Source organism: Aureococcus anophagefferens, assembly GCF_000186865.1.
Source record: "Aureococcus anophagefferens unplaced genomic scaffold AURANscaffold_40, whole genome shotgun sequence".
Classification (NCBI taxonomy): Eukaryota; class Pelagophyceae; order Pelagomonadales; family Pelagomonadaceae; genus Aureococcus; species Aureococcus anophagefferens.
Window position 1 is genome coordinate 101,215 of NW_008705597.1, and position 26,514 is coordinate 127,728.

Below are 26,514 nucleotides of genomic sequence, written 5' to 3' on the forward strand. Positions count from 1 at the left end.
AGAGAGATAGAGAGTTTTGTATCTCCCTAGTGGCTCGCTGGTACAGAGCCACCCAATTTCCTTCCCCTCCTTAATACTTTCTAACCCTGTTATAGCTGCTTCCCGCACTGTAATAGACGGAGAGTCTTCCTGGACCTAGTGAGGCAGATCCTCTGCCCGTTCGTCCAGTAGCCCCAGCCCCCGTACACTACGGCAGCTGAGGTGACGTGAGGATAACAGAGACGCCGGTGTACCGCCACTGCGTAACCTCGGTAGTTCACCCTCACACGGCAGGGCAGCCCCACTAGGCTGCCTCCCCGTGTCGGAGTTTACTATCTCGTTAGCTAATCAGCACTCAACACAGCATCAATAATTTGATTACTCGACCAACGGCCGTGGGACAACTCGTTTAGGTAGTTTGTTTCGCAACATCAAGGAGGTCTATGCGGCCATCGCAGACCACTTCGGCATCAACTCGGCGCTGACCCGAACAAATAAGAGGAAGGCGAAGATGATCGTCAAAGAGGTGCTCCTTCGTCTTGAGGAGGAAGAGCAGGAGGAGCAGTTACTCGACTAGAAAGCTACTTTTATTATGAACCACAATGGATCCATGAACCACATTGTATTATGACAAGGGCGAGATCGTAATGATTTATGTCAAGAGCGATCTAAACCTGGAACACGAGTATTTTGGCGAGGATCCATTGTACCGATTATTCCGAGAGTCCAAAACTGAATTCAAAATGGCCCGATCACTACGTTCTAGACTGACCCCTAAAATGATGAAGACAACGAAAGACCCCGTAAAAGAGTACCGGAAGACAATAAAGATCATCAAAGGTCAGCTTTCGACACTGCACCAGTTAGGCGCGGTTTATAACAAACGCTTTTACAGAAACAATATTGGAATCGAACTATTTGTAAGTCGTTATGGTTCTGACGGACGACTATTTGCAGGAGTCAAAGAGACGTATCCTGAGTTCTGCGAGACTTTCCCAGAACCAAAACCCACAGACGAATTGATTGCGATTAACGGAAGGGCGTTTCCGGATGATCCCTCAGCGAGTTTCTTCAACCAACTGGATGCTTATATATCTGCAGCAACAACAAGACCTTTAAACTTAACCTTTGTTCAAGGAGAGCACCGCGATAGAGCATTTCTTGAGCAGGTCGAGAAGCATAATCAAAATCGTGCAAAGAAAAAGCAGCCGAGACACCACGACGACAAAGACATGCGACGCTCTGTCGTATTGAACGTTGATTTGTAGACCTGCGTCCGCATGTGCGGTCGCTTGAATGCGTGGCCCCTTTCCCCAGCCGCACGCCCAGGCACTTGGCGAATTGGAGATGCTAGAACAATGAGTACCGGTCGCCTGGAACTATGGATCCATCTTCCAAAGATTCTACGAACTTGGATGTCAAGGGAAAAGAACACATTATATTCTTGTAAAACTACGAAATTTTACGCATACAGCTACATTTCACCAAATCCAACCAAGCTATTATGAATTACATACAAAATCAACATACGATAATTCCGTTATCGCTCTAAAGCATCTTTGCAAAATTCAAAAGGAAATTACTATGTTGGAACCAATAAGGGTGTATATATACTATGATGGAAACAAGTATGGTATGAAATGGTATGATGGAACCAATCGTTAATCATGAATATGCATGAAGTCTAAGTTCATGACATGGTACGGTTCCATCGTTCTCTCGATATTGGTTCCATCATACATATTAACTCATATTGTTTCCATCATGCATATGAGGATATTGATTCCATCATGCATATTCGAGCGTATTGGTTCCATCTCGCTTTATGCAATATTAAGTATTGTTGTTTCCATAAATGTATTGGTTCCATCATGCATATCCGCGGGTATTGGTTCCAGCATGCCATTCCGGATAATATATATTAGGTATTGGTTCCATCTTGCTTATAGGCATATTGGTTCCAGCAGGCGTGTGGAAACAATGTTTCCATCATGCATATCCGCGGGTATTGGTTCCAGGACAATATAAATAGTGTCACTTAGTAATAGTGATACTATCGTTCAGGCGGGGGATATGGGGCGATTGCACCGGCTTAGCATAGTCGTATTGACTTACAGGGGAGCGGGGCAGTGAGTTGGGCGGCCTACACTCAAAACCCGGAACCCGTATGGAATCAAACATCGCGGCGTAATACACTGCGGAAGATAGCCGGAGTCGCGCTCACGGCTCGTCGCTTCCAATGCGAGAGAGAGCTACTCGCCGCCCTCACCGCCCTCACCGCCCTCACCACCCTCGCCGCCCTTCGCCGCGTCCCACTCGTCCTTGGCCGACGATTCCTCGCCCCCCTTGTAGGTGCTCTCACAGCCGTCTTCGCTGAATTTGCTGCAGTGAGACGCAGAGCCGCTCGCGCCGCTTTCGCAGATACACAGCTGGGTGCACTCCATGTCCCACGCTGCGCATCCAGACACGCTGGGATCTTCGCAAGCTGCCTCCGCACTAGAGGACGTGCAATCAGAGAGAAGCTCGAATCCTTCCGAGGCGGCCGAGTCCGCAGCAGAAACATCCCCCGAGCTGGATACAGAAATACACAACGGGTAGAATCCGTACGTGCTGTGGGTCCAAGAGAACGTGAAGGCGAGCCCGTACGTCGCGGGCATATCAACCACGGCCTTCATGTAACCCGTGTCAATGGACGCGAACCAGTCGAGGACACACTCTTCATACCTGTCGAATTCGACAAACCAGTACCCGAACCACTTACGGAAAGAGTCGCCGTCCACGTGATAGAATCCGACTTGAAACTCGACGTGGTCCAAGTTATAAACGGCATCAGTGGCCTCATGGGCCCCTGGAATGGGAATTTCGCTCATGAGTCCCTTCGCGAGCAGCTGCGCACAAGGCCACGGGTTGAGCATCGTGTAGTAGCTCGTCATGGCATCAACGCAGCCAGTTGCTATAGACTTGGGATCGACTCCGTGCTTGGTGCAGAGGTAGTTCACGATACCCTCGGGGTCAACCGTGCCGAAAACGTTAGACGTATCCACCTGGATGCGGCACTCGGACTCAGAAACTGAGCAGTCCTTCGACACCTCATCGTACACCATGACGGCGTGCTCGACGGAGTGTGCATACTTGCCCTCCCACATGCCGATGGACGGGATAGGGTCGAACTTGTGGAAGAAGCGTACGGAGCCCGGGGATGCACTAGCACAAGGCGCGCCCATACCATCAGAAACATAAGCGTTATATCCCTCAGTGGTAAGCAATGCTTTTTTTTTGGCATCATCATATGCGCATACTGAAGGCACATTAGTCTTATCGAATTCTTCGAACTGCACATCAAGGTCTGTGATGGTCATTGCGCCGTAACCGCCGCCGAATTCACCGGACTCAATTTTGTAGTTGCCCAGGCATTCGATACCATTGGTCGGATAGTTTTCGTCCGCGTAGTGCGTCGGGGCCGCGCCGAAGGTGACAAGCTTCGGGGATTTGCCCCAGGAGTAGCCCGGAGGCAGGTCAGTTGAACGGAACGAAGGGTCAGTCCAATACCGGCGGGATTTCGCAAAAAGCGTCGCAGCCGCACCACCGAGCGAGTGTCCAGTGATGAAGGTCGGCTCGGCACTGTCTTGTCCCGCAACAGCCGAATCAGATGCAGGCGCCGCGCCGACATCTACCATCAAGAACATGCCAACGTCGACCATCCTCGACATGCACCCCATGAGCTCTTTCGCGTACAGGAAGTATCCGTGTGGGATGATACTATAGTCGGCATTGAATCCAACCATGACCGGCTTCTGGTTGTTGTTGTACGCAATCATCGTGAGATCGTTGGCCTTGGTGCCCTGGAACGCAACGACATACTCGCGCAAGGAACCGCTCGCCGTGACTGTGTCTTTGTAGAGGTACGAGGCCCATGCGTTGCCAACCTTGAGTTTGGAGAAGGCATTCCACGCCGAGTCAGCGCATCCCCAGTGGTCATCGTCGGCGTCATCAGTCTCTTGGCAATTAGAGAGCTCAGAGCAAATATCAAAAATAAAATCCTCCAACTTGTCCACACCCGCAGCTTCATAGAGATTCCGTTTTTTCCGTGGCTCCTCTTCGTCAAGACGGCGCATTGGTGGTGCGAGGCCTCCCAGAAAATCACTTTCGTAATTGCTGCACGCAAACACTACGTCACTCATTTCTATGCTGTCCATGGCCCAGTTGCCGTTGTCATATCCTCCGTTGCACGTGCCGCCAAGCAGGGCGTGGAAAAACCCCTTGGACATCATGGTGTCGTCGTCGTAAATCTTTGGCTCATCATTCAAGATCTCAAGCGGGACATCTTGGTAACCAAAATAGAAGAATTGAGCCCAGTTAGCGAACGTCTGAGAAATACCCTGGGAACCGGCCATCTCCATCACAAACTGGAAATCGATCCCGGAATTCGGCTCGGCGAAAAGGTCACTTACGGCATCAGGAACTGAGTCGTAGGTGAGGCTGTGCATGAAGAGAGGATCAGCCAAACGAGTGGCGAGCCAGAGGTCGAAGTGCGTTAGGTAGGTCTGCGTCTGGGCTGTCGAAACCGAGTAATCGCAGCTCGGGCACACGTCCGCCATGCTCCGGTGACCCTCATCGTACCGTCGCTTGAGCTCACGGTTCCACTCGTTGTCCCCGAACATGAGATTGGCGGCTTCGCGCCTGTTCTGCGCGTGCCGCGCCTTGCGGCTGACATGTTGTTGAGCAATGAGCTTGCGCGTGTTGCCATCCACATCGACCTGGCCCCAGATGTACTCGGGCGATGTCATATTGGACTTGCGGGTGGCAAAGTCGACACAGGTCGACTCAGTGAGTCCCGAGTGCGGAATGAAGTCATCCTCGGTCGCCGAGTAGGCGATATTGACCTTGACGAAGCTGATCTCAGCATCATCTGCCACCGACTTCAAGTCCATGGAGGAGAGAAACATATCGGTGCTCTTCCGCGGGATGTTGCAGCCAACTATGTTCGAGTACTTGTCGAACTCAAACGTGCCATTGCGGCTCATAAGCTTGCTGTCCCCGGAGGTGCCGTTGACGAGGAGGAAGTTTGTGTTGTAGGCCGACTTCGAAATCTTAACAGACATGCGGTGACCATCGGCCATGTAGTAGCCACTAAGCAGGGAGACAACGTCGTCCGAAGCGGGCAGGTACGGGAGAACATCACCACCAAGCTCGACCTGGTATGCCGCGACGTCAGCGCGCGCAAAGAAGCTGCCTTCGGAGAGACGGCGCGTCTCGGCATCGAGGCTGAGGAGCTCGTCGCGAGAGTACAAGCACGCGCCATTGGCGAGGCAGCTCCCGCCACTGGACAGGCGTCGAGTGGACGTTGTCTCGATGGCCGTATCAATTTTGAGGTGTCCGTCCTCCTCGCGCACCCACGCCTTGGAATCCCGCACGGAGATCTCGATGGTCACGCCCGGCGCAGAGCGGAGCGAGAGCCGCGGGGTATCGACGGTAGAGTCGCCGACGGTGGCGGTCTCCCTCGTAAAGGAGTAGCCCGTCACCTTGTGGTGTTCGATGCCCTTGAAGGTACTGAAGGTGATACCATCGACCTTGTTGAGCTCCGCGGTGCCCAGGAGAGGCAGGTCGAGGAGCGACACGTAAGACTCGACGTCGGCCGTGGCGATAGCTCGATCGTTCACGTCCACGAGTGTCACCGAGTTCATGTTCGACGAGCCCTTAGGATGTACGTCCTTGGTGAACTCGTTGCCGAAAACGACGACGCCGAACATGGCACCCGTCGCCGCGGCCAAGGCGAGCACAGCCAAGAGTACCAAGCGAGTCGAACTCGACTGCGCCTCGGTCGGTGCAAGCTCCTTGGAAAGCGCTGTCTTGGGCGCAGTCGCGCACTGCTCAGGCGAGACCATGACGGCCTCGGAGGAAGACATGGTGGTTCGCTTTGGCACGAAGCGACGCTTCTTTGAGGTTGTGCGACTGGTGTCAGCGAAATCAGTATTCGATGTACCTTAATGTGGATATATATCATTATCCTAATCACGAGCTGTCGAGGGGAATTAGTGGCGCGCTCAGGGCGTCCCGGACGGAACGCCAGCTAGGATTATCGTGTATAGCGAGGACGCGCTATGGTGGGGGGCGTGGCCGACGACCCACCGCCGGAGCGCCGGCAGCTACCCGCCGAGGCAGCACCGAGGAAGGGGAGCCCCATGCGCTCATGGGCTCAAGTCGACTCGGAGAGGGCGTGTATTCAAAATAGTCATAGCTATATGGGATTGTGGGATTATAAATTTCACGTTGGAGCGCGCCGCCAAGGGGAAATGCGTGTCCTATTTCGAGACCTATTTCGAGAATTCTTTTCGTGCTCCCGGTAACGGTGGGTCCGGCTGCCAAGGTGAGAGTGTCGGGAATCGGGTGGCCGAGTACGCGCGCGCCGGCCGGTGGGTAGGCGGCAGCACGAGCTGTCGCAACAACGAAGAGCTTCAAGGGCGAGGAAAGCAGGCATATGCTCGCAGCCGCGTCTGAAGTCGGGTGGGTAGGTAGCAGCAAGGGCTGTTAAAACAGTGAAGAGCGCAAAAAGCAGGCATATGCTCGCAGCCGCGTCTGAAATCGGGTGAGTAGGTAGCAGCAAGGGCTGTTAAAACAGTGAAGAGCGCAAGAGCGCAAGGGCGAGGGAAGCAGGCATACGATTCGGGGACCTGGATATCATGCTGCCGACGAAGCTTGTGCCATCTCGATAAAGCTAAACTTGTGTGAGGAGCAGCGCATCTGTCTCTCCAACCGGCGTGGACAGCTGCCACCCCGGAGTGACGCAAGTTTGCACGCAAGCACTCACATAGCTCCACGAGGACGTTGGCTTGGGTAGCGTTGGCACAGGCGTTGGCACAGGCGTTGGCACAGGCGTTGGCACAGGCGTTGGCACAGGCGTTGGCACATGCGTTGGCACAGGCGTTGGCACAGGCGTTGGCACAGGCGTTGGCACAGGCGTTGGCGCGGGCGTTGGCGCGGGCGTTGGCGCGGGCGTCGGCGCGGGCGTCGGGTGGGGCGTCGGGTGGGGCGTCGGGAGGGGCGTCGGGAGGGGCGTCGGCTGGAGCGTCGGGAGGGGCGTCGGCTGGGGCGTCGGCTGGGGCGTCGGCTGGGGCGTCGGCTGGGGCGTCGGCTGGGGCGTCGGCTGGGGCGTCGGGACGTCTGTCGGCGCCGGCGTCGGGTTTGATGTGGGGGGTAACGGGGTCATGATGCAATCGGGTACTACCGTGAATCCTCGCTGTTTGCAGGTATCGCGGCATGACTGGCCGGACATCCAGTTGGACGTACCACAAACTGCGTCGAAGTAATCCTCGAAGCTGTTCGCAAAATTCCAACCGGAAATCCAAAGCCCTGGACTTACAAGCCCGGTGTTAGAGCAGCTGTAACCGTTATTGGACAGACTCGAACCCAATAGCGCGATGTTCTCGCAAGCGGACAGAATCGTCGGGACTGGCGACGGCTGGGGCGACGGCTGGGGCGTCGGCTGGGGCGTCGGCTGGGGCGTCGGCTGGGGCGTCGGCGCAAACGTCGGCTGGGGCGTCGGCTGGGGCGTCGGCTGGGGCGTCGGCTGGGGCGTGGCAGTGTTCGGCGCGGGTGTTGGGTTCGGAGAGGGGGCAGGGGTAGGTCTTGGACTAAAGGAAGGTCTTGGAGTGGGCCCAGGAGTTGGAGACGTCGACGGTGATGGCGTCGTCGGCAACGGGGTTGGGTCCGGCAACGTAAACGCTCCGTTACACGCTCCGTCGCTACACGCGGAGACGGGTGTGTACGCGGTGTTTCCCGAACAGAAGCTCAAGCACTCATCTTCCCACAGGCACTGGAGACCACCCACATACCCAGACGGTACCCAGTATGTCGGTTGCCATCTGTTAAATCGATAAGCACGGCCGGGCCGCCAAACATCGCCACAACAAGAATCGTCTTGCAGGCGCCGAGCACGCCCTCCTATCACCTCGCCCATGCGCCGGCGGTCGTCACCGCAACGCTTCACTCGGCAACCGTCAGGGCACCAGTCTGACTGCGTGTACGTGACCGTGTAGTTGTTGTCGATGTAGAAGAGGCCGCCATCGTATGACTTGACAGTCGCCGAATCCGCAAATCCGTTGGAGAAAGTGTGGTGCACAGACGACACAGTCATGTACTCCTCATACTCCTCTCCTGACGGGGCGATTACAGAAAATTCGATGTAGTCCTTCGCGGCGATCTCTTGGGCGTTCATCTCGAGGATCTGGTCGATGGGGCAAGAGGACTTAAACTGGCGAGTCTGCACAACATTGCCCTCGAGGGTCCGCATGGCCGAATCATCCGTGTACTTCGTCGTCTTGGTTATTTTGATGCTGATGAGCGCACCGCCAACGTTGAGCGCAAATAGTACTACCATGAACAATATTATTCCGAAGAACAGAAGGATTTTAGTCTTCTTCTGCTCGTCGACAATTTTGTTGAAGAATCGCATTGTTGACTGCCGCGACATTCCCGGAGGCGGCGCCGCATCGCGCGTCTCGAAGTAGGCAGCCTCTGCCTTGCTCCCGGCCCCCGTGAGAGTGGCAGACTCGATCGCCTCTATTTTAGGGTCAAACGCAACCATAGCCGTCATGGGTGTGGGACGGCACTGACGACTTCGCTATGGCCGACGGGGCCTTTGACTGCGACTGTCAGCGAAATCAGGCAGATCTGTATCCTCATATATCTTTCCTGCCCATTTCGCTGACGACGCTAATTGGTCACCCGACGATAAAACCTAACATAGCCTACGACGATGGCAGAGGCAGTAATGGTGTCGCCTGAGCAGTGCGAGACGACTCCCCGGGGCATGAAGATGGTTCTCCAGCCGCGGCAGCCCCCGCCACCGCCCGCGTCGACGACGCGCAGGGTTTTGCTCTCTTTGCTCGCGCTGGCGACTGCCACTGGCGCCATCTTCGGAGTGGTGGTTTTCGGGAACGAGTACACCAAGGACCTACACCCCGACGGCTCGTCCCACCTAAACTCCGTCACGCTCGTCGACAACAAAGACCGGGCTATCGCGACGGCGGACGTAGAGTCCTTTGTGTCTCTCCTCGACCTGCCCCTCCTCGGCACGGCTGAACTCAACAAGATTGACGGCCTCACGTTTGCCACCTCTTCTGGAATCCAACACCGCAAGGTCACAGGTTACTCAATCGCCATGAAGACGGTTCGCGTCGATGGTGTCACTCAGCAAGCACCTCACTTGTCTCTCAAGACGACCTCGGATGAGATCTCCATAGAGATCTCGGCCGCGGAGTCCCGCGCTTGGGTACAGGAGCGTGTCCATCAGCTAGAGGTGGAAACTCCTATTGATACTAGCTCGGTCCGCCGTCTTTCCGGTGGTGGGAGCTGCCTCGAGAATGGCGCCTGTCTCTATTCGCGCGACGAGCTGCTCACGCTAGACTCAAAAGCCCGCCGCCTATCGGAGGGTAGCTTTTTTGCCCGTGCGGATTTGGCCACCTACCAGGCCGACCTTGGCGGCGGTGATTTGTCGGAGGTCCTATCAAATAGCCCTGGAATGGCCGCTCGTCTCGAAGGGACGTACACGGAAGATGGCCATGTGATGGTCCTGCGGATTTCGCAGCTAGAAGAGCGCACAGATTTTTATTTTTTTAATGCGTCCGGAGGTTCGAAGCTAATTACTAGGAACGGTTCCTTTACCTTCGACCTTGATCGGAAGATGACTGGCTGCACGACCCCCTCGAGGGAGACTCGAGATTTTCTCAACTCGTTAGATGTGACGGACGTTGCAACGAACGGCGAGATCGACTTCGAGCACGTTTCTCTGGTACACGTCGAGCGCGCAGCAGACGATTTCATCCGAAATGCAGACTTGAGTACTGACGACTGCATCAAGTTCCTCACCAATTACGGCAATATGTCATCGCCGTCATTCATGAACGGTATCAACTCGGGGAACCTGCAGCGGAGACTAGCCCAAGCCCTACACGCGGGCAGCGACCATGCCTACGCGCGTGAGCTTCGCGGGCTCATGTTGGCATCCAACGATCGAAACGAGAGACTGCAGCAAATATTTTCTAACGAAGCCGATGCGCAAAAATACCTTGACCAAATGCGCACACGAAGGCGGTTTCGTGAGCTACGAAAGAATAAGGAAACTCGCAACGATCGATCTCTGGCACCGAGTGACTTCACTTACTGGGTAGATGTATGTTCAAGCTGCTCTATGACGACGACGACTCTCGGATATGATACGTACCTGACTCACTTCGATCTGTGGATCGCCACTCGAAACGCGGACCCCACATTCGTGTACGATTACACGCACGTGAACGACATGGACGGTATCGTTGCAGAGATTTCGGGGAGTTCGCCTATCCCTTCGAGCTTCGTCCTTGAGCTCTCTGGCTCCTCCGGTGTCGGTCTCGAATTTCAGGAATGGAGCAACTTCCAGGGTTTCCCGTTCTCCTATTTCCCTTCAGACCTGTATTATTGTAGTGGCTGGAGTTGCGGTACTGACGCTCAGGGGAACAAATTGGATTCTGAAATGCTCATGTCGAAGGCTTTCTGGCACATCTTGTTCCCTGGTTCGTGCAACGGTGGTTACGGCTTCGGTTCCCACAACCGTGTACAAGCCATGGTGGGGCGGTACGCGTGCTACAACATGTGGGAAAGTGAAAATTTCGATCTCGACCTCGGATGTGCAGCTATGAGACGCTTGGACGAATCGAAGCCGCTCCCGGGGGGGGAATTCACGCAAAAGCTCGTGCAAGAGGCTCGAAGGAACCATGGACCTCAGGCCCACCACTTGAAGGACGACAGTGAGAATGCCTCCGGAGACGACAGCACCCGTCGTCGTCTGCAAATGAGCAAGAGTTTTTGCCAACAGCTGGACACCATGGTCACAACCGCCTGCGACTATTTCATGACAGAAGTACAAGACCTCGATGGGTGGTATAAATGTCAAGCGGCACAAGCGCACCCCAAGGGATCTGACGAGTACAACAGGGAGTGGGGCAAATGTTTAGATCATTATGTTGGGACCGTAACTGACAAGTTCGAAATCGGGAATGCGTGGGCAAGTTACTTAATGCGCACAACTGACGGAGCCGACGGGTACAAGACTGAGTACGTTGTCTCATTCCAAGGGACTAAGGCGACGGACCTCACCATGATTCAGTACAACAACGATCAGGTCCCAGTCATGGTCGTGCTGGGAGTAACGCCCTTCATCATCCCTCGTGGATACTACAGGTACATGAACGAAAACGAGGATTGTCTAATGCAGATGATTGCGATGGGATTCGACGACTACATGGGCACCGGTGGTTACGGGGTAGAGCCGTCATTCATCACCGGGCACTCCCTCGGGGGTGCCGCCGCTACGTTGTTCTCTAAAAAAATTCCGCACTGGTACGATATCAGCTTGCGCTCTGGTGAAGGCTTTCCCACGTTCTCGTACCCGCGACTGGTTACTTTTGGTGCGGCGCCAGTCTCATATCAGGGTACTGCTCCATATTCTGATGCGTTCCGAACGGACAACCACAACATTGAGTGCTATGATACTGGATTCGAATTCGGGGATACCGCGCTGTGCACCTGGGGTAGAGTGTATGACGACCATATTTCGTCGTGGAAACAAGCGGATGTGATAACCCAGGAGGGTTGGATTGAGTACGAAAAAATATCAGCTACGCCATGCAAGTACACCAACCCCAATTCCGTGGCATTCCGTCACAAATTTGACCCTATCCCGTCTATTGGTATGTGGGGAGGTCACTATGTGCACCAGATAGCCCACGGAGTAATCCTTTCTGAGTGGAAAGAGCCAGGACAATGCTCTTTGGGACAAAGCGGCTGTGGGGCTAACACAGTGATTGCCGACACGAGCAACTATCTTTATTACGATGACGGCTCTTTTGTCGATGTCAAGGGTATCCGAGAATTCCTGTGCCACGCACACAGCATGAAGCCCATGGCCGTCGGCTACGAATGCGTCGATAAAATCACGTCGTACATGACTATGATGAACCCCTTTCCCTGTGGTCAGATATTGATCGATGGGGCAAACGACTTGCAGGGCACACTGGAATCGCAGATGGACTCCATGGCGAATTATGCGCTCGGTCTAGCTGGCGTTCGTGATGTTAACACGAATGATGTTGGCGGTACAATAGAGACGATAGCGGCGGGTTCGGCGAATTGGCTAGAGGAAGCTAGTACATTATTTTACCAGTTCGAACATTTTGAAAATTGTCAGGCGGACTGGGTAAACGTCATGGATGCATACTACATTTCGGCCGTCGTGGACATGCCTACGACCGCGGGCGTTGCTTTCGCCTTCACTTATGTCCACAGCACGTATGGAAACTATCCGCTGTGTGTCGGTCGTGACAACCAAGGCAAATTTGCTGCTATAAACACCGCTACAGAAGCAGGCATGTTCCCGTTGATGTCAGATGCGGTCTCAATGAACGACATACTGAGTTGCGAGAATGCAGCGACTTTCGAGGCATACAACGCATGTCTGTGCGCGGTTTCTCCAGCCACGTGTCAGGTCCCTCCGAAACCAGCGAATTGAGGCCCCTCCGAAACCAGCGAAAAAATGATAGAGCATCATGTCCGACAAACTGAATTGCGAGAATGTAGCGACTTACGAGGCATACCATGCATGTCTGTGCGCGGTTTCTCCAGCCACGTCTGCGGCCCCTCCGAAACCAGCGAAAAAATGATAGAGCATCATGTCCGACATACTGAATTGCGAGAATGCAGCGACTTACGAGGCATACAACGCATGTCTGTGCGCGGTTTCTCCAGCCACGTCTGCGGCCCCTCCGAAACCAGCGAAAAAATGATAGAGCATCATGTCCGACATACTGAATTGCGAGAATGCAGCGACTTACGAGGCATACAACGCATGTCTGTGCGCGGTTTCTCCAGCCACGTCTGCGGCCCCTCCGAAACCAGCGAAAAAATGATAGAGCATCATGTCCGACATACTGAATTGCGAGAATGCAGCGACTTACGAGGCATACAACGCATGTCTGTGCGCGGTTTCTCCAGCCACGTCTGCGGCCCCTCCGAAACCAGCGAAAAAATGATAGAGCATCATGTTGCACACTTGCTAAATCTCGTCTTCAAACCTGAACACCCTTGAATCGAATCATGGTTTCAAACCGAAAAACCGACCTCTATTGTATCATTCTTGATATGGTGATACTGAATTAGTCTGATATAAATCGGTATCCTTGAACTATCCGTTTGAAGACCAAACCCGAATAGGGTACTGGAAGTGCGCCACGCACGCGCAATCCAAGAATCTTCTTGCGACTATTTAAAGTCTATTTAAATAGTATATACTAGCAATAGCAAGTATGCCATATAAGCTGGTTCCTGGTTCCTATCGCTTACGAAAGGTTGAATTGACCGAAGAAGAAGACAGAATAGCACTTTAATAATGATTTCAAAATTGTATCCTTTTGGGAGGGTCTAAATCACCCTGCAAGGTTCAAGGTTCTGCCCAGTTTTTGATTGCAATTTTTATCATTATGTGAAAGTCGGAACTACCTACATAATCTACCTAACCTAAAACCTTAAACCTCTAACCTACCTAAAGTTTCATCAGCAACTGAAATAGTTGCTTTTTGTTCTTATTAGAATATCCAGAAAGAAAGGGGATAAGAAGAAGGCCGCAGTCATATACTTGTAATGAGGGGAAAGCGAGCCTAAGGTAGGTACAGTACTAGCATGATAGTAGTAGGGTAGTAGTAGAGGGCGTGCCGTAGTGTATAGAGAGAGAGACATACAGCAAGGTCAGTCTATATTCTTTGCAAGAAAAAAACAGCAAGGCGTCATTTTCAGTCGTTGAAGAAGAAGGAATAAAAAAATGACTAAAATTGTTGTCTTGTCTTTTTTATCAAAACCCAAAGTCAAAATTCACTTACAAAAGAGACATTAAGAACAGCGGTGCAAGCTCGTAAATGATTCGCAACCAATGGCAGCCTCATTGTTCGCCATTCTGCTGCTAGGTTGTCCAGAGCCAGGGTGACCCGCTCTTCAACAGTCAGGAGTAAGAGAGGAGAGGGAAAGAACGCCTTAGCAGGTCGGAGGTGACGGATAATCCCAGGGTTGGTTGACGGCATGGGCGTGCCATGAGAATACAGCAGACTCCTTGCATCACTGCAGAAAAAATTAGCAGCATGAGCATCTGATCAAGTCATGGCACCAAAAGGGCACTCAAAGGGTACCAAGGCAGAGGCGAAAGTAACTGCAGAGGAAAAGGCAGCAACAAAGTCACACAGGCCAAGGTTCATATGTATCGACGGGGCAAAGGTAGAAATCCAGGTACAGCATCAGTTCTATGAGGAATGTACAGTGTCCCGCTCGCTGTCCGTCTTCCATCTTCTCCGTGCCTGGGTAAGCTCTAAGATATTCAGGTCCCCGCTACTGCTCGAGGGCCGATCCCAAAAAAAGTGGGTTCGCATATAATCTTCAACTGCAGCGCTTTCAATATCAAACCATTGTCCAGTTGCGGTGTGAAGCTTGCCTGGGACAGGGAATGTCGATCCTGCTCGGTTTCGGAAGCGCAGACCAAGAAGCGAAAACTTGGTCATGTGCTCAAGAAAGTGATACGCTGCCTCGTAGCCAACTCCGTATTCGGCATGAAAGTAGGCAAAAATCTGCTGCGATGTGCGATGCATGAGATGGAACTGTTTGGGGAGTCTCTGGTTCTTTACCGACTGCGATGCCGCATATCCGTACTCATGCTTATTGCTACTATCGAGGTGGTCAAGGAACTCTGATACGCTGCAGAAACGCCTGTCACGCCAGACGGGGTATGGGAATAATATTAAAATCATAGTCATTTTCCGGTAGTCTTGATCATCTATGCCAAAGTCAGTACTCCCCTCTTTCAGAAGCTCTTCGTCACAAAGACCAATTCCTGCCCAAAGCTTACACCATGCCAAGCGATGTTCATATGAAACATGCGTGTGGAAGCCATGGTCAATGATTATGAGCTCGAAGTGTATGTTCGCGATTCCAGCAATATACATATCGCCTTTCAATTTGGCTCGCTGGTGGAGTGCAACGTAAAACTCAATTATTCGAGAATTTCTCTTTCCAAGAAACTTACAAATCTCACGACATGTCAGATTTCCCGCAAAAACGCGCAGATGTCCACCAAAGAAAAAAAATAAGATGTTGATAGAAACGAAAAGTATCGAGACGACCGCACTGGCAATGATACGCAACAATCTGTTGAAGAGGAGAAGTGTGGTGTTGGCAATTGGACACAGAACTACGACACTGCCTATGATACGGTCAAGCAGCAACAGAAGCAAGCGCAAAGCAAGGGTATATATTGTGACAAGAATTGTGAGATACAGATATGGCGACTTGATACATTTCCGTGCCAGTGCCTGCACTCTGGTCGAAGACCGCGCGTCGTCGGGCACCAGGCGAACCAGGGCATTACCAACATGGAGATCGTTGTGCATGTAGCCATGCACAAAGCAACACTCAGCGAAAAATGATACAAGTTCATCCAAGGCAAGGGTGTACGGAATGCCCGCACGTTCCACAACCCTACGGTCGCCCAAGCTGACGGCGTTTTCCATAAATTCCTGGATCATCGCGGACCTGGCGCAGTACTTCCACATCACGCGAGGGAAGCGAAGCGTGCAGTGTTTGCTCCTTTTGGAAAACTTGCTCCGCTCCATAATTGCCGCAAGCCGCTCTCGGTTCGCACCTTCAATGCGAAAGTCTACCTCCTGCTCGAGCATGGCGGAAAGCATGTATAAGAAGGGCCGCAAGCCGTGGTTTGGATTAATTTTGTCCATGAATTGGATCATGTATGGAAGGATAGCTACATCAGCCTTCAGAGAATCGCGTACGCCAGGGTGCTGTACCTTGACTAAAACTTCTTGATAGGTGGGGCATCGTAAGACGGCGCGATGAACTTGTGCGATGCTCGCTGCTGCCATTGCTTCAGACTCAATAGTCTCGAATATTTCGTGGTGATTGCAACCAAAGCCATATTTAGCATGCTCAATGTTGGGGAGTATCACACTCAGAGGGACACTCCAGGCTTTGTCTAAGCACTCCTTCAACGGAGCGCGGATCTTCTCCGGGAGAAGAGCCTTCTTCATCGCCAGCATCTGGCAAAGCTTGACCTGGAATCCCCCATTTGTCAGCGCCATATCACGGACCATCTCAGCAATCTGCACCAAATCCTCGTCGTCTCTATATTTGATATCCTCGTATGCCTTTTTAGCCTCACACATGTCCTGCTTTGTCTTGTACTTAACCGCCCATGCCTGCAATTCACGCGTCGATCGCTCCTTGTACCTTTTGTATTTTTTACCGACATGTCTGAGAAACCAGACTGTGTCAACACTACGTTGCCCTCCTTTCAATATATCTCGTGCGTCTCTCCACAAACTTTGACTTTGGGCTGGAGTGTCGTCGCAAGGAATCACGCGAGCACGATCAGGAGCGGACTGGAACATCGCTTACAGGTTCAAGTAACCAAACATACTGATGGTAAAATAAAAGTTTAGGATCAAAGTCAAAACGGACCTCTCTTTCGCACGAAGGTTCACCACGGACCCCAAAAACAATGTCAAAACGGACCCCGACACCAGCCTCCTTTGGAGAAAATATCAATACGGACCCCGCTGGCGTGAAAAAAAACAAAGATGGACCCTGCCGGCGCGGACAAATACCAAGATGGACCCCATAACGCAGTTTTGGATTCACATCGGCGGAAAAAACACCAAGATGGACCCAATTTATTGGATTTTTTGGGGACCTGCCGCAGAGAAATTGCATAGAGAGCGACTGTTAAGATGGAACCAATCGGATAGATTAATGGTATGATGGAACCATGTGGTCGAGAAAAGCATGATGGAACCAATATTCATGCCTATGATGGAAACAAACTAATGCGGGTTTGTCGACGCTACCTGAACCAATACCACTCAATGGACACTTTGATCATCTCCATACCCTGGTGATGAAAAACCCGCACGCCCATTACTTAATGCGCGTAGAAAAGTTATCAAATAGATGATGGAACCAAGATTTCGACGCGAAATGCATGATGATGGAACCAAGACTTGCGACTCCATTTTTCACCATGTCCTCGACAAGGCTTATTGCTTGGTTCCAACATAGATTTTGCGCCATATGATTCCAACGTCTTCCCGGGCGCCTGCCTCGCCGTCGCCGGCGTGGCGGCGTTCGTCGCCGCGGGCGCGGCGGGGAAGGCGCGCGGGCGCTGCGGTTCGAGCCTCACGCGGTGCGCGCCTACCTCTGGCATTGGCCCATCCACCGACATACTACCAGTGCCCCAGACCACACCTAAGCCCGCGGACATGTGACCCAGCGCAGCTCCTCCGCGAAGAGGCCGTCGCCAACGCCACATCGCCACCCACGTCACCAAGAAAGCGCATCTTCTCGCCGTCATCCCACTGGCCGTCGCCCGCCAGACCGTACGAGTCTATTGCGTTGTTGCAGTTCTTGCGTCTTGAAACGGGATGAGCTTGGTGGCAGCTGTGGACGCCGACGCCGCGCCGCACAATGTGGTCTGGTCTCACCCCTACGTGGACCCCGAATACCACCACCACCCCCTCCACCACCCCCACGACAACCACCTCCACCCCCCCCCCCGAACTTGTCCTGCCAGCCGAGGAGAGCCTCTACGCGCCGAGGTGGCCGCCGTCGTCGGAGGACGGCTACGACGACGAGTACCACGACGACGACTACGACGAGGAGGACCACGACGAGCACCACGACGACGAGCACCACGACGACGAGGACCACGACCAGGAAGACGACCAGGAGGAGGTGGACGACGACCGCGTCGACGCGCCGACGCCCGCTGCGCCCGCGCCCATGGAGGTCATCGACCTCACGCACGAGGACGAGGAGGAGGATCACGTGCTGCCGCGCGTGCGTAGCACGCGCGGGGTCATCAACAAGTACAACGCCGCGGCACAAGCGCGCGCGCCTATCTCAGAGCGGTCTCAGCCGATTATCTCGAGGCTTTCCCCATCCTCCTTCTGGCATTCGCAATTTTGTTTCTTTGTGTGGTTCCTGGCCGCTGTAGTGCACGAAACTCTCTTCTATTAGGAGAGCATTGTAATGCGCACAGTCCTTGGACCCGCTAAAGATGCGCCAGACGTCCGTCTGAACGGGCCTTTCTTGCCCGTCCACTTGCTCGCCTGGGTTGTAAAGCACGATGGCGACCGCGCATCCAACGGCAGGGCTGATCTCGCTGGTGGCTTGTGCGATCCCGTACAGTTTGTTGCGGTTCGCAAAGTCCGTAACCACGACGATCGTTCGTTCGCCATCGAAAGTGGCAATTTCCAGGTCCTGCGCGCGTTTGGTCTGTTGCTTGATCCACATGTGCTGATGCCATTTGTTTGCTTTATCTGCCAACTTGTTGATGATCTCATCATACGTGGACTGAACTTTTACGAACTTTTCCGCATAGCAGTCATCGCATTTCGGGGCCGCGTTGATCTCGCGTCTTGCATGGTACGTGAGCGGCAATGCCAGTCGTTTGCACCCTTCCTTTGGCATCACTATCTGGTAGCCAAACGTGCACTGTGCGCATTTGCTGTGATGCTCAGGGAGGACTTTGTCGGCGCCTTTCGGCGGTTGTTTCTCCACGGCACAGGGGAACCTGTAGAATTCAGGCGGCTCGTCCTCCGTGGGGAGCTGAAATCCAGGGCAGATCGTCTTGCCGCACGGTGACAGTGCAAGCCGTAAAGCATGCGGGCTTTGTATTGCCGCGCGCCATTCCGATGGATATTGCTGCTGCCAGTCCCTGGACCTACCGACAAACGGCGCTGGAACTTCATATGCCTTCAGGACCACAGTCACCTCCTCCCGGATGAGGGCCTGCAGGTGTTCTGGTAACACTGCGATCCTCGGCGGGTCCTTCACGGCCCCGTCTAACCCGCTGTTACAGCCTTTCAGAAACTCCGCGTGGACTTTACAGAAGTCGGCCGAGACTCCCATATCCAACCAGTGAAACACCAGACTTATAAACTCCATCGGCCCGTTCTGATCCGTAGGCGACACGAAATTCCACAGTGGCTGCACCACATGTCGCACAATCGCCCGCAGGGCGCTTTGCGCCTCCGGCGGCCCGCATGGCCGCTTCGGATCCGCCGCCGCCGCGTGATCGAAAAGGTGGACTCCAAGGTGGACTCCGAACCACTCCCGGTATCCCCCTTCGCTGTAAACCAACGCGACACTGTAGTAATGCAGCCCCTCGATCGACCCCGTCCGTAGAACCGAATTTAAAGTCACCCCTTTCTTGGACGCCGGACCCGCGCGCACGGCGCTCGGCGGCACCTTGCCGAAATCAGACCTGTGCGCCAGCTCCTCCATCCTGTCCTCCGCGCCCTTTCGGAGGGTGACGAGCGTATTGCCATAGGTGCCTCTTGCGACCACGTCGCAAGCGCCCGTGGACCGCGCCACCCGCTGCAGAGCTCGGCCAAAGTTGTCCTCCGGCGACTTGCCCAGCACTGCTTTCGCTGCCGCCGTAGTGCGACCCGCGTCCTCCAGGCCGGCGCACAGCGCCTTGGCCTTCTGAGCCAGAGACCCGCCCAATAGCTCTTCCATCACCTTGAGCCCTAAAGACCCAGGTTGACGCGAGCTCGGATCCTAGGACATCCTGATCCAAATAATCCCTGTGCGTACGATATCGCCGTGAGACTGATTCGCGGTGGCATCTCGCTGGACGCGGGCGGATGGGACCAGTGTCCGCTGCGCGACGCTTGCGTCGACCGACGTCTTGAGATAACTGAGTTGCTGGTGGATCGTGGAGCCCCTGGTCTGTGGCGTGTCATCCGCGAGCTGAACGAGCCCCGGGGAACTTGACAAAGGGATCTATCTGAATAGAGTACCAGCTTGAGCTGCCATCATCCCCATGATTTTATATTACCCTGCTCCCTCACTATCGCGACGTCACACTATGGAGATGACACTGCACTCTTTCTTTCTCGGCCCCGCCCACGGTATTGGTATCTACGTATAGATAAGCTCGAAAACTAACCCGATGTTGCTACATTCGATAGGACTACTAGGGACTACACTTGGTTTATTTTTCTTTTCAATGGGCGTGATCACCCGCACCATCTCGCGAGAGTGCACTTCCAATTCGCTGCAGGTTGACATTGAGGAATGCCTCGTAGTGCCCTCCCTCAAGAGACCCCAGTTTCGCAGGGACATATCTCAGAAGGCTATTCCAGCCGTAGACTGGGTGATTCCACTTGTGATACTGCAGTGCGCGATAGTGTTGACCCGCGCCCGCTGTTTTTAAGAACAAGATGGACCCTGCGTATTTGCCAAAATTAAAAAGGGAAAGAATTCTGTTGGTGCGGTGAACATTTGACTGAATAAACTCGACCGACTCCTGCGTGGATACAAACAAGAAGTAGTCGACAACCCTTGATGATTCTGTATGTAGCATTGGAAAGGCACTAGTGACTTCCATCTCTAGTGCTGAGACACTAGTAATGCTACCACACAAAACTGCATATGACAACCCTGTATGTGACTCGACGAAATTCTGAAAGAATTCATCATACATGACGGCTCGCAACTGCAAGTATGTACATTGTGGGAACGATCGTCGTGAAATCGGGGTTGGGTCGACCAGACAAAAGGACTCTATGCGCATGTTGAATTCTCGCGCATCTTTGACCATCAAAAATGCGATGAATGCACCATGGGAGTACCCAACTAGCGTCAGTTTCTGACGAAATGCCTTCATTTCCCGAGCAATGATAGAAAAGTACGATCGACTTCGATGAGTGATCCCCACCGTGTTCTGCCGATGCAACTGTGTGAGCTCAGGAGCTTACAAGGAGATTAGAGGTACTTCGCTACTGAGATGCGAATCGAGACCGGCTCCAGTAGGAAGGCCAAATGCAGTGTGCACGATTACCACAGCTGGCTCTAGCAGACTTCCATTACTTCCGCGCTATAACCATAGAAACAGGCCGCTCTGCGCATTAAGATGTATGAGCCTCGTCTTTGACTCGACTAGACACGAAGCAAACCCAAACTGCCATGTTAGTCTGCGAGTTTCTGGACTCAAACCCTTGTTGTTGTGGCTCAAGCTCGCAGTATATTCAACATCACCTCGTCCGCCCTCGAGGACCACACCTGGCAGTAGTTTGTTCTGTATGATTGATAAGACCTTCAAGGGCGAGTCTGCTAGCATTTCAAATGCCACTGTTAGAGAAACCGCAGTTGCGCATTGGCGGATTTCTTCATCGACACGTTTGTTGTTGTACGCCCAGCATTTCGCGAACTTCACGCCAGCAGGATGACAGAGTACATGCAAAAATCATGGCTGAATAATATATCATCCCAAGTAAGAAACGGGAGCTTCGGATAACTGATTTTCGAAAGATATCAAAGTACGAGGGGATATCCATTCAACTAGATTGCACATTGCATCTCGAGTGGTATCGTATCCTTTTGGCGTGAAATTTACGAGGTCTCTAGCTTATTCCAATGAAAGCGCCTTTCCCAATAGAATTAAGGTCAAGAATCCATCATCCAACCCATGCTCACAGTAGAAATCATTGCGTTCGGTCAATGCTTCGAACACTAGCAGTCCTGTGTTTTCTGCTACAATTAGTGATTACTGATGTTTAAACTGACTCCGCAAGAGGGTGAGTTAGTCCGGCCCATCTGTCCTTGTCACCGTCACTACTGTCACTACTGGTCGGGCAATTTTCCTATACTGATGCCGAGGAGTCGCAAGAGTAGGGATCTTCGTCGGCTCCTACATCGCATCATCACTTGTGGCCCGTGGGGATAGGAAAGCGGATCGAATGGCTGGATATCAAACCGAGAAAGTCGATGGCAAAGAGGGCTTCGGCAATGGTGACGGGCACCTTTGGAGAGCTCTATCTTGGCGCCATGACCACCGATTTGGAAAATTCTTGTTGCATCTGAAAGGCCTCAACGCCGTCTCGGCCGCTGAACCACTTACTTGAAATCCAGAAGGGGAAGTTAAGCTCGGTATTGTATCCCCGCGAGCCCGAGAAGGGGAACATAAGCCCGGTATTGTATCCCCGCGAGCCACACTTGACTTTGATTCAGCTGTGTTCGATGATCATAACTAGGTGATGTCCCGCTTCAGAAGAACAGCGATCGAGCTTAGTTTCAGGGGATCAGATGATTCAACTGGAGCGACTTCTACACTTGAGCTCCTACTCGTCGCGGCTCCCCCCGCTACATGTTCCCGTATCTCCACACAGGCAGTCCCGCAATTCTGAAAGTGCCCGCGCTCTTTGGTGAATCAAGCTATGGATGCGATGACGGAGCTGGCGGTCAACTTTGGACACTCCATCGGAATATCATGCCCGGAATCAAGCACAGTCATATAAGCATCTGCGGCAACTTTGATTGGAATGAAATCCTCACCAAGGTCGAGTGGGACACGCAATGGCTTTGAAAATGCCGAAGCGACTGGCGAAAGCATGTCAATCATGTTCACGGACCGGCTTTTCAAGGTGGGGAATTTGTTTGATCAAGATCCTGCCATGAGATGCACCGGACACTAAATCTCACTTAATCACGAGAATGTGTCTCAGAGAGCTCCAAAGAGAGAAAGTGACAACGATGCTTCAACCATGGGTGCGCAATTACGGGTCAAAGTGCCATCAGACTCGCCCGACACACCGAACTAAACATAGGCTTCGACTGTGCCATCTTGCCAATTTTGACATTCTGACGCCTTCAAGGAGTCAGCCACCTCTCTTTTACTCTTGCAATCGTCAAGGTTTGAACGACGACTCATTATGGCTGCGGCTAACGACTCCTTCTCTGCAATAGTGGGAGGTTCCTGCGGCTGTGCTATCATTGGCTCGAGGAGCAAGATGCCATCGAAAGTTCCGGGTGTTGCGATCTCTGCCAAAGCAAACCCAGTACCTCCCATGCCATGCCCAACGCCATAAGTTGGTCGTCCAATGCTGCCTATGTCATCGAGGAGTTCTCTAACGTCGCCAGCGAGAATCTTTCCCCAGTCGTTTTGGTCAAAAACTGGCGAAAGTTGCCGCGAAGATCCGTGTGAGGTCCAGTCAAATGCTATGACTTCGCAGCAATGCACAAGCTCATGTGAGTTGTTTTGAAGTTCGCGCAATACCAATGTCCAAATGCCTCGGTTGTAGCCTCCTCCGTGTGCGAAGAGTAGGAGTGGGATGACTTCACCTGTATCCACCCGTCCGACATTCCCCCTTGAAAATGCAAGACCCCCTGATGTTCAGCCTGCTTTAAACCCCATATGTTCCAACGAAAATACATGCCAGGCGCTTCTCGGTGGAAGTGACGCAACCGTATCCAGTTCAGTACAATTGTCATACAAAGCCGTAATCACGGATGATACCTGAAGCAGGGACGTTTCGCGGGTGAACACATCAAGATGATTCGAGGACAACTTGAACTTTGATATGGCTCAGTTGTGCAATAGGTTGATCCATCCATAGACGTCATCAGAATCTGAAAAATTATATTTCATTTGCCGGAAGAAAGAGTCACCGTCAGCCGTCGAAAAGATCGCAACTCAATGTCCTTTTGTCGCAGAGCATGATCCATACGATGCATCATATTCTTCTATGAGGATCATTGCCACATCGACTATAGTGGAGATTTCGATTACGTATTTAGGTGCAACCATCCCCGCATATTCCTCGAGGACGTGGGTTGATCCTATGTCCCCTAGTTCGATGGCATCACGAAAAGTTACAGGGATGTGCAGCAGTCTTTCAAAAACAAACTCGTACGTAGCAGCTCGTCTCCATGTTCGACTGACCGCTCGAGCTTCACGTGTTCATCCCTCTGTAGGAGCAGGGTCAACCAGGATCAGTGACAAACATCACAGTCCCACACGGCCAGTGGAAATCAAAAGTGCCAGTGGTCCAGAAAGAGAGTAGCCCATTAGATGAATTTAATTTGAAAATCCACCACTGAGCTCACCCAGAATTAGTTTTTGATAGTGTGATGAGCGTGCGCACATAGACCCAAAATAATTTTTGATGGGCAGGACCAAGTCTGGCGCTTAGAGCATAATTATTGGCAATGACCTATGCAAATATGATGACAATTAGACTGCAACTAGAATGCCAAGCCCTCCGTGCAATAGAGAAAGTACTGGAACTGTAGAAGTGCCCCTTTAAAGCCACACAATCGCTTGATTGATGGCATCTGCATTAATGAATAGGAACTCCTGACATTCTGAGAATCTGTAGCCAAGCTACCACCCTATTTGTAGAGTATCAAATCGCAATCTTGTTCAACACGGATGTGATGTAGGAGGCGCGGGCATCACACAGTCGTCTGCACTCAAAGCTATGTCTAATCAGAGAGGCTGCAACACGGATAATGGATTTGCAACAAGGTCTTCATACTTGACTTAAAAAGAGAAGTGATGATTCAAGTTGCTCAAACAAGATGCGATTTGTCAGTTAAATTTCACCCAATGCTCTTCCAAGTCAACGTCATTTACTGCGGGAGCACGTGCTACATTTTTTACCTCGATCCAATGTCATACCAAGTGCAGATATTACGGACGCAAAAAAATCGACGCCAAATTTCACACGAAGCATTCGGAAAAGGCATGTAGAATAGACACGCCAATTAACATCCTTGGAGAGGACCACTCAAGTATATGCGCGAAAAAGTCTCATAGACGCAGCTTTGATGAGACGGTTTCGGCCTGAGTTGTAGACACATTTCTCAACTCAACCAGGCATGCGTACTTGTGTCCATATTCGTCGGTTTGCGGCTTTTGATTTTGAGTTGCACGATCTTAATTGTTTTGAAATAGTAACAAGTGCCAATCTGGAAGCAGCAAAATTGAGTGCGATGATCCAAATAGACCCACCAGGTAGTCTGAGCCGCTGTGGGGAAACGCAAACAAAAATACCGATTTCTTCGTGAGTTTTGAGCATTCGCAAGATATCAGTGGCTAAGATACGTGTTGAAGGGGCTAAATCGTGAAATCGAGCGCATTTCGAAGCTAAGCCTGTTACGGCAATCATGATCTTCGTTGCTCGAGAATCGAGTTTGCAAGTTGTTAGACCGTCCGTATTTCATCCAGCTCTCGCGAGTTCAAATTCAATTCAAAATGTTTGCAAAGCCCGTCACGCATGTCGATAGGTGACGCTGTGTATCGTCGCAAAGTCTTCTCGATAATCGTTTTGACCTTCGAATAGCTAACACTACACAAAGCCATGAAATGAGGTGCTAAAGACTCAATAGTGGGCGTGTCAAAGAGCTATGTGACTGGCAATTCAACTACAAACTAAGCATTCAGGTCACCTATCAAATGTGTCACTTAGCTTGATTTGAGCCCCAGGAAAAAGAATGAAGATTGTTAATCAAAAGTTGGAAAGGAAGAAGGGCTTTGCTGGAACGGAGAATCAAGGGAGACAGTTGCGCCGTTAGTGTTGCGAATATGCTAGACAAGGTCCTCTGTGAGGATGCTCAATTCATGATCACGTTAGTATCATTGCTCTGGACAATTTGAGCCGCGGGTCTATGCGGGCAAGAGACTCCGTGAGCGGTGGTGAGATCCGGTTTTCGCAGGTTAACCATATGAGAAACGTTCCAGATACAGGAATACCCCATGTGCGATGGTTCCACTGAAGCCGAATGAGCTCAGGCGTGAACATCATTGTTTTCCATGACCGTCTTTGGCTCACCCAACCAGTTCCACAGGCACCACAAAAGACGACGCAGCTACAGTCGAGGACAAGTGTGCGTTTAACCTGTGCGACTCTGATGGATCAGGACTCCACTGAAATGCAGCCAAGCGACCGTTTTAAGTGCGCGTTCGCAGTCACCCCCGACGTGCCGAGACATGTGAGCAATACAGAAGCCAGACCCGCCGCGGCTGCAGACGCCTCCAAGTGACCAATATTTGATTTCAGAGATGCACATTGGACTGAAAACGCAAGCTCGGCGCCTTCTGTTGGACCATGCAAAACTCCAACCGCGGCACCCACCTAAACCAAATGCAGAAGTTGCGGCACGCGATTATCCAGCACGATAATATCACCTCAATCGGGTCCCCGAGTGCCGTGCCTGTGCCGTGTGCCTCCAGCGTCTGACCTCGGGCACCACCATCCTAGACTGCCTTGATTAGCCGGCGTTACGATAGCCCATTGGGCGCAGTCAGGCTCGCACTCGGGCCGTCCTACTGAACCGCCGAGCCCAAAAGAGCATTATTCCCAGAGTCAAGTGCAAGTAGATAAGCCCCACAACCCTCACCACGGCAGTATCCATCAGCCTGGCGGTCGAACGTGTGGCATCGCCCGCGTGACGATGTCATTCCTGCTATCGCTGTCACAGTGTTCATTACCTCGCTGAGGACCTTCGTCCCAAGCGCCACACTGCTCTGGCATTCTCTACTTTAGATAGCCGTCCCGCACGTGTGCAGTGCTACTAAGGCGGATGAGCAGGCAGTATCGATTGAATAGCATGATCCAACAAGCCCAAGTGTGAACGACAACCGACCAGACGTCACTGACAACGCCCCAC

General features: G+C 52.4%; 7 protein-coding genes across 7 annotated transcripts in view; 2 read left to right on the forward strand and 5 right to left on the reverse strand.

Moving 5' to 3' along the window:
* The window catches only part of AURANDRAFT_67474 (hypothetical protein), a gene marked incomplete at both ends in the record, with an annotated part of 3,286 nt that extends 2,472 nt beyond the window's left edge, over window positions 1–814 (reverse strand). The window contains 2 exons of the mRNA XM_009042995.1: window positions 78–135; window positions 713–814. Coding sequence (XP_009041243.1) covers window positions 78–135; window positions 713–814 — 160 coding nt within the window. The remainder of the gene's footprint in view (window positions 1–77; window positions 136–712) is intronic.
* Window positions 815–2,231: 1,417 nt separating this feature from the next.
* Window positions 2,232–8,572, reverse strand: AURANDRAFT_67475 (hypothetical protein; the record flags this gene model as incomplete). The annotated part of the gene is made up of 5 exons (XM_009042994.1): window positions 2,232–5,962; window positions 6,040–6,049; window positions 6,130–6,473; window positions 6,923–7,272; window positions 7,650–8,572. 5 exons carry the CDS (start codon window positions 8,570–8,572, stop codon window positions 2,232–2,234), a joined length of 5,358 nt encoding a protein of 1,785 aa, XP_009041242.1.
* A 177-nt stretch (window positions 8,573–8,749) lies between these two features.
* AURANDRAFT_67476 (hypothetical protein) lies at window positions 8,750–12,523 on the forward strand (the record flags this gene model as incomplete). The annotated part of the gene is made up of 1 exon (XM_009042938.1): window positions 8,750–12,523. The coding sequence occupies one exon, from the start codon at window positions 8,750–8,752 to the stop codon at window positions 12,521–12,523; it is 3,774 nt and encodes a 1,257-aa protein (XP_009041186.1).
* Window positions 12,524–13,166: 643 nt separating this feature from the next.
* On the reverse strand, window positions 13,167–16,978 carry AURANDRAFT_67477 (hypothetical protein; the record flags this gene model as incomplete). Its single annotated transcript, XM_009042993.1, has 7 exons — window positions 13,167–13,283; window positions 13,542–13,552; window positions 14,390–15,253; window positions 15,347–16,383; window positions 16,481–16,590; window positions 16,828–16,867; window positions 16,908–16,978. 7 exons carry the CDS (start codon window positions 16,976–16,978, stop codon window positions 13,167–13,169), a joined length of 2,250 nt encoding a protein of 749 aa, XP_009041241.1.
* A 545-nt stretch (window positions 16,979–17,523) lies between these two features.
* On the forward strand, window positions 17,524–18,982 carry AURANDRAFT_67478 (hypothetical protein; the record flags this gene model as incomplete). The annotated part of the gene is made up of 3 exons (XM_009042939.1): window positions 17,524–18,048; window positions 18,076–18,483; window positions 18,773–18,982. 3 exons carry the CDS (start codon window positions 17,524–17,526, stop codon window positions 18,980–18,982), a joined length of 1,143 nt encoding a protein of 380 aa, XP_009041187.1.
* A 1,086-nt stretch (window positions 18,983–20,068) lies between these two features.
* Window positions 20,069–20,731, reverse strand: AURANDRAFT_67479 (hypothetical protein; the record flags this gene model as incomplete). Its single annotated transcript, XM_009042992.1, has 1 exon — window positions 20,069–20,731. One exon carries the CDS (start codon window positions 20,729–20,731, stop codon window positions 20,069–20,071), a length of 663 nt encoding a protein of 220 aa, XP_009041240.1.
* Window positions 20,732–22,660: 1,929 nt separating this feature from the next.
* On the reverse strand, window positions 22,661–26,332 carry AURANDRAFT_67480 (hypothetical protein; the record flags this gene model as incomplete). The annotated part of the gene is made up of 12 exons (XM_009042991.1): window positions 22,661–23,229; window positions 23,418–23,472; window positions 23,512–23,586; window positions 23,633–23,691; window positions 23,757–23,809; window positions 23,950–24,056; window positions 24,205–24,234; window positions 24,732–24,872; window positions 25,055–25,249; window positions 25,677–25,742; window positions 25,773–25,979; window positions 26,180–26,332. 12 exons carry the CDS (start codon window positions 26,330–26,332, stop codon window positions 22,661–22,663), a joined length of 1,710 nt encoding a protein of 569 aa, XP_009041239.1.
* Window positions 26,333–26,514: the final 182 nt, after the last annotated feature.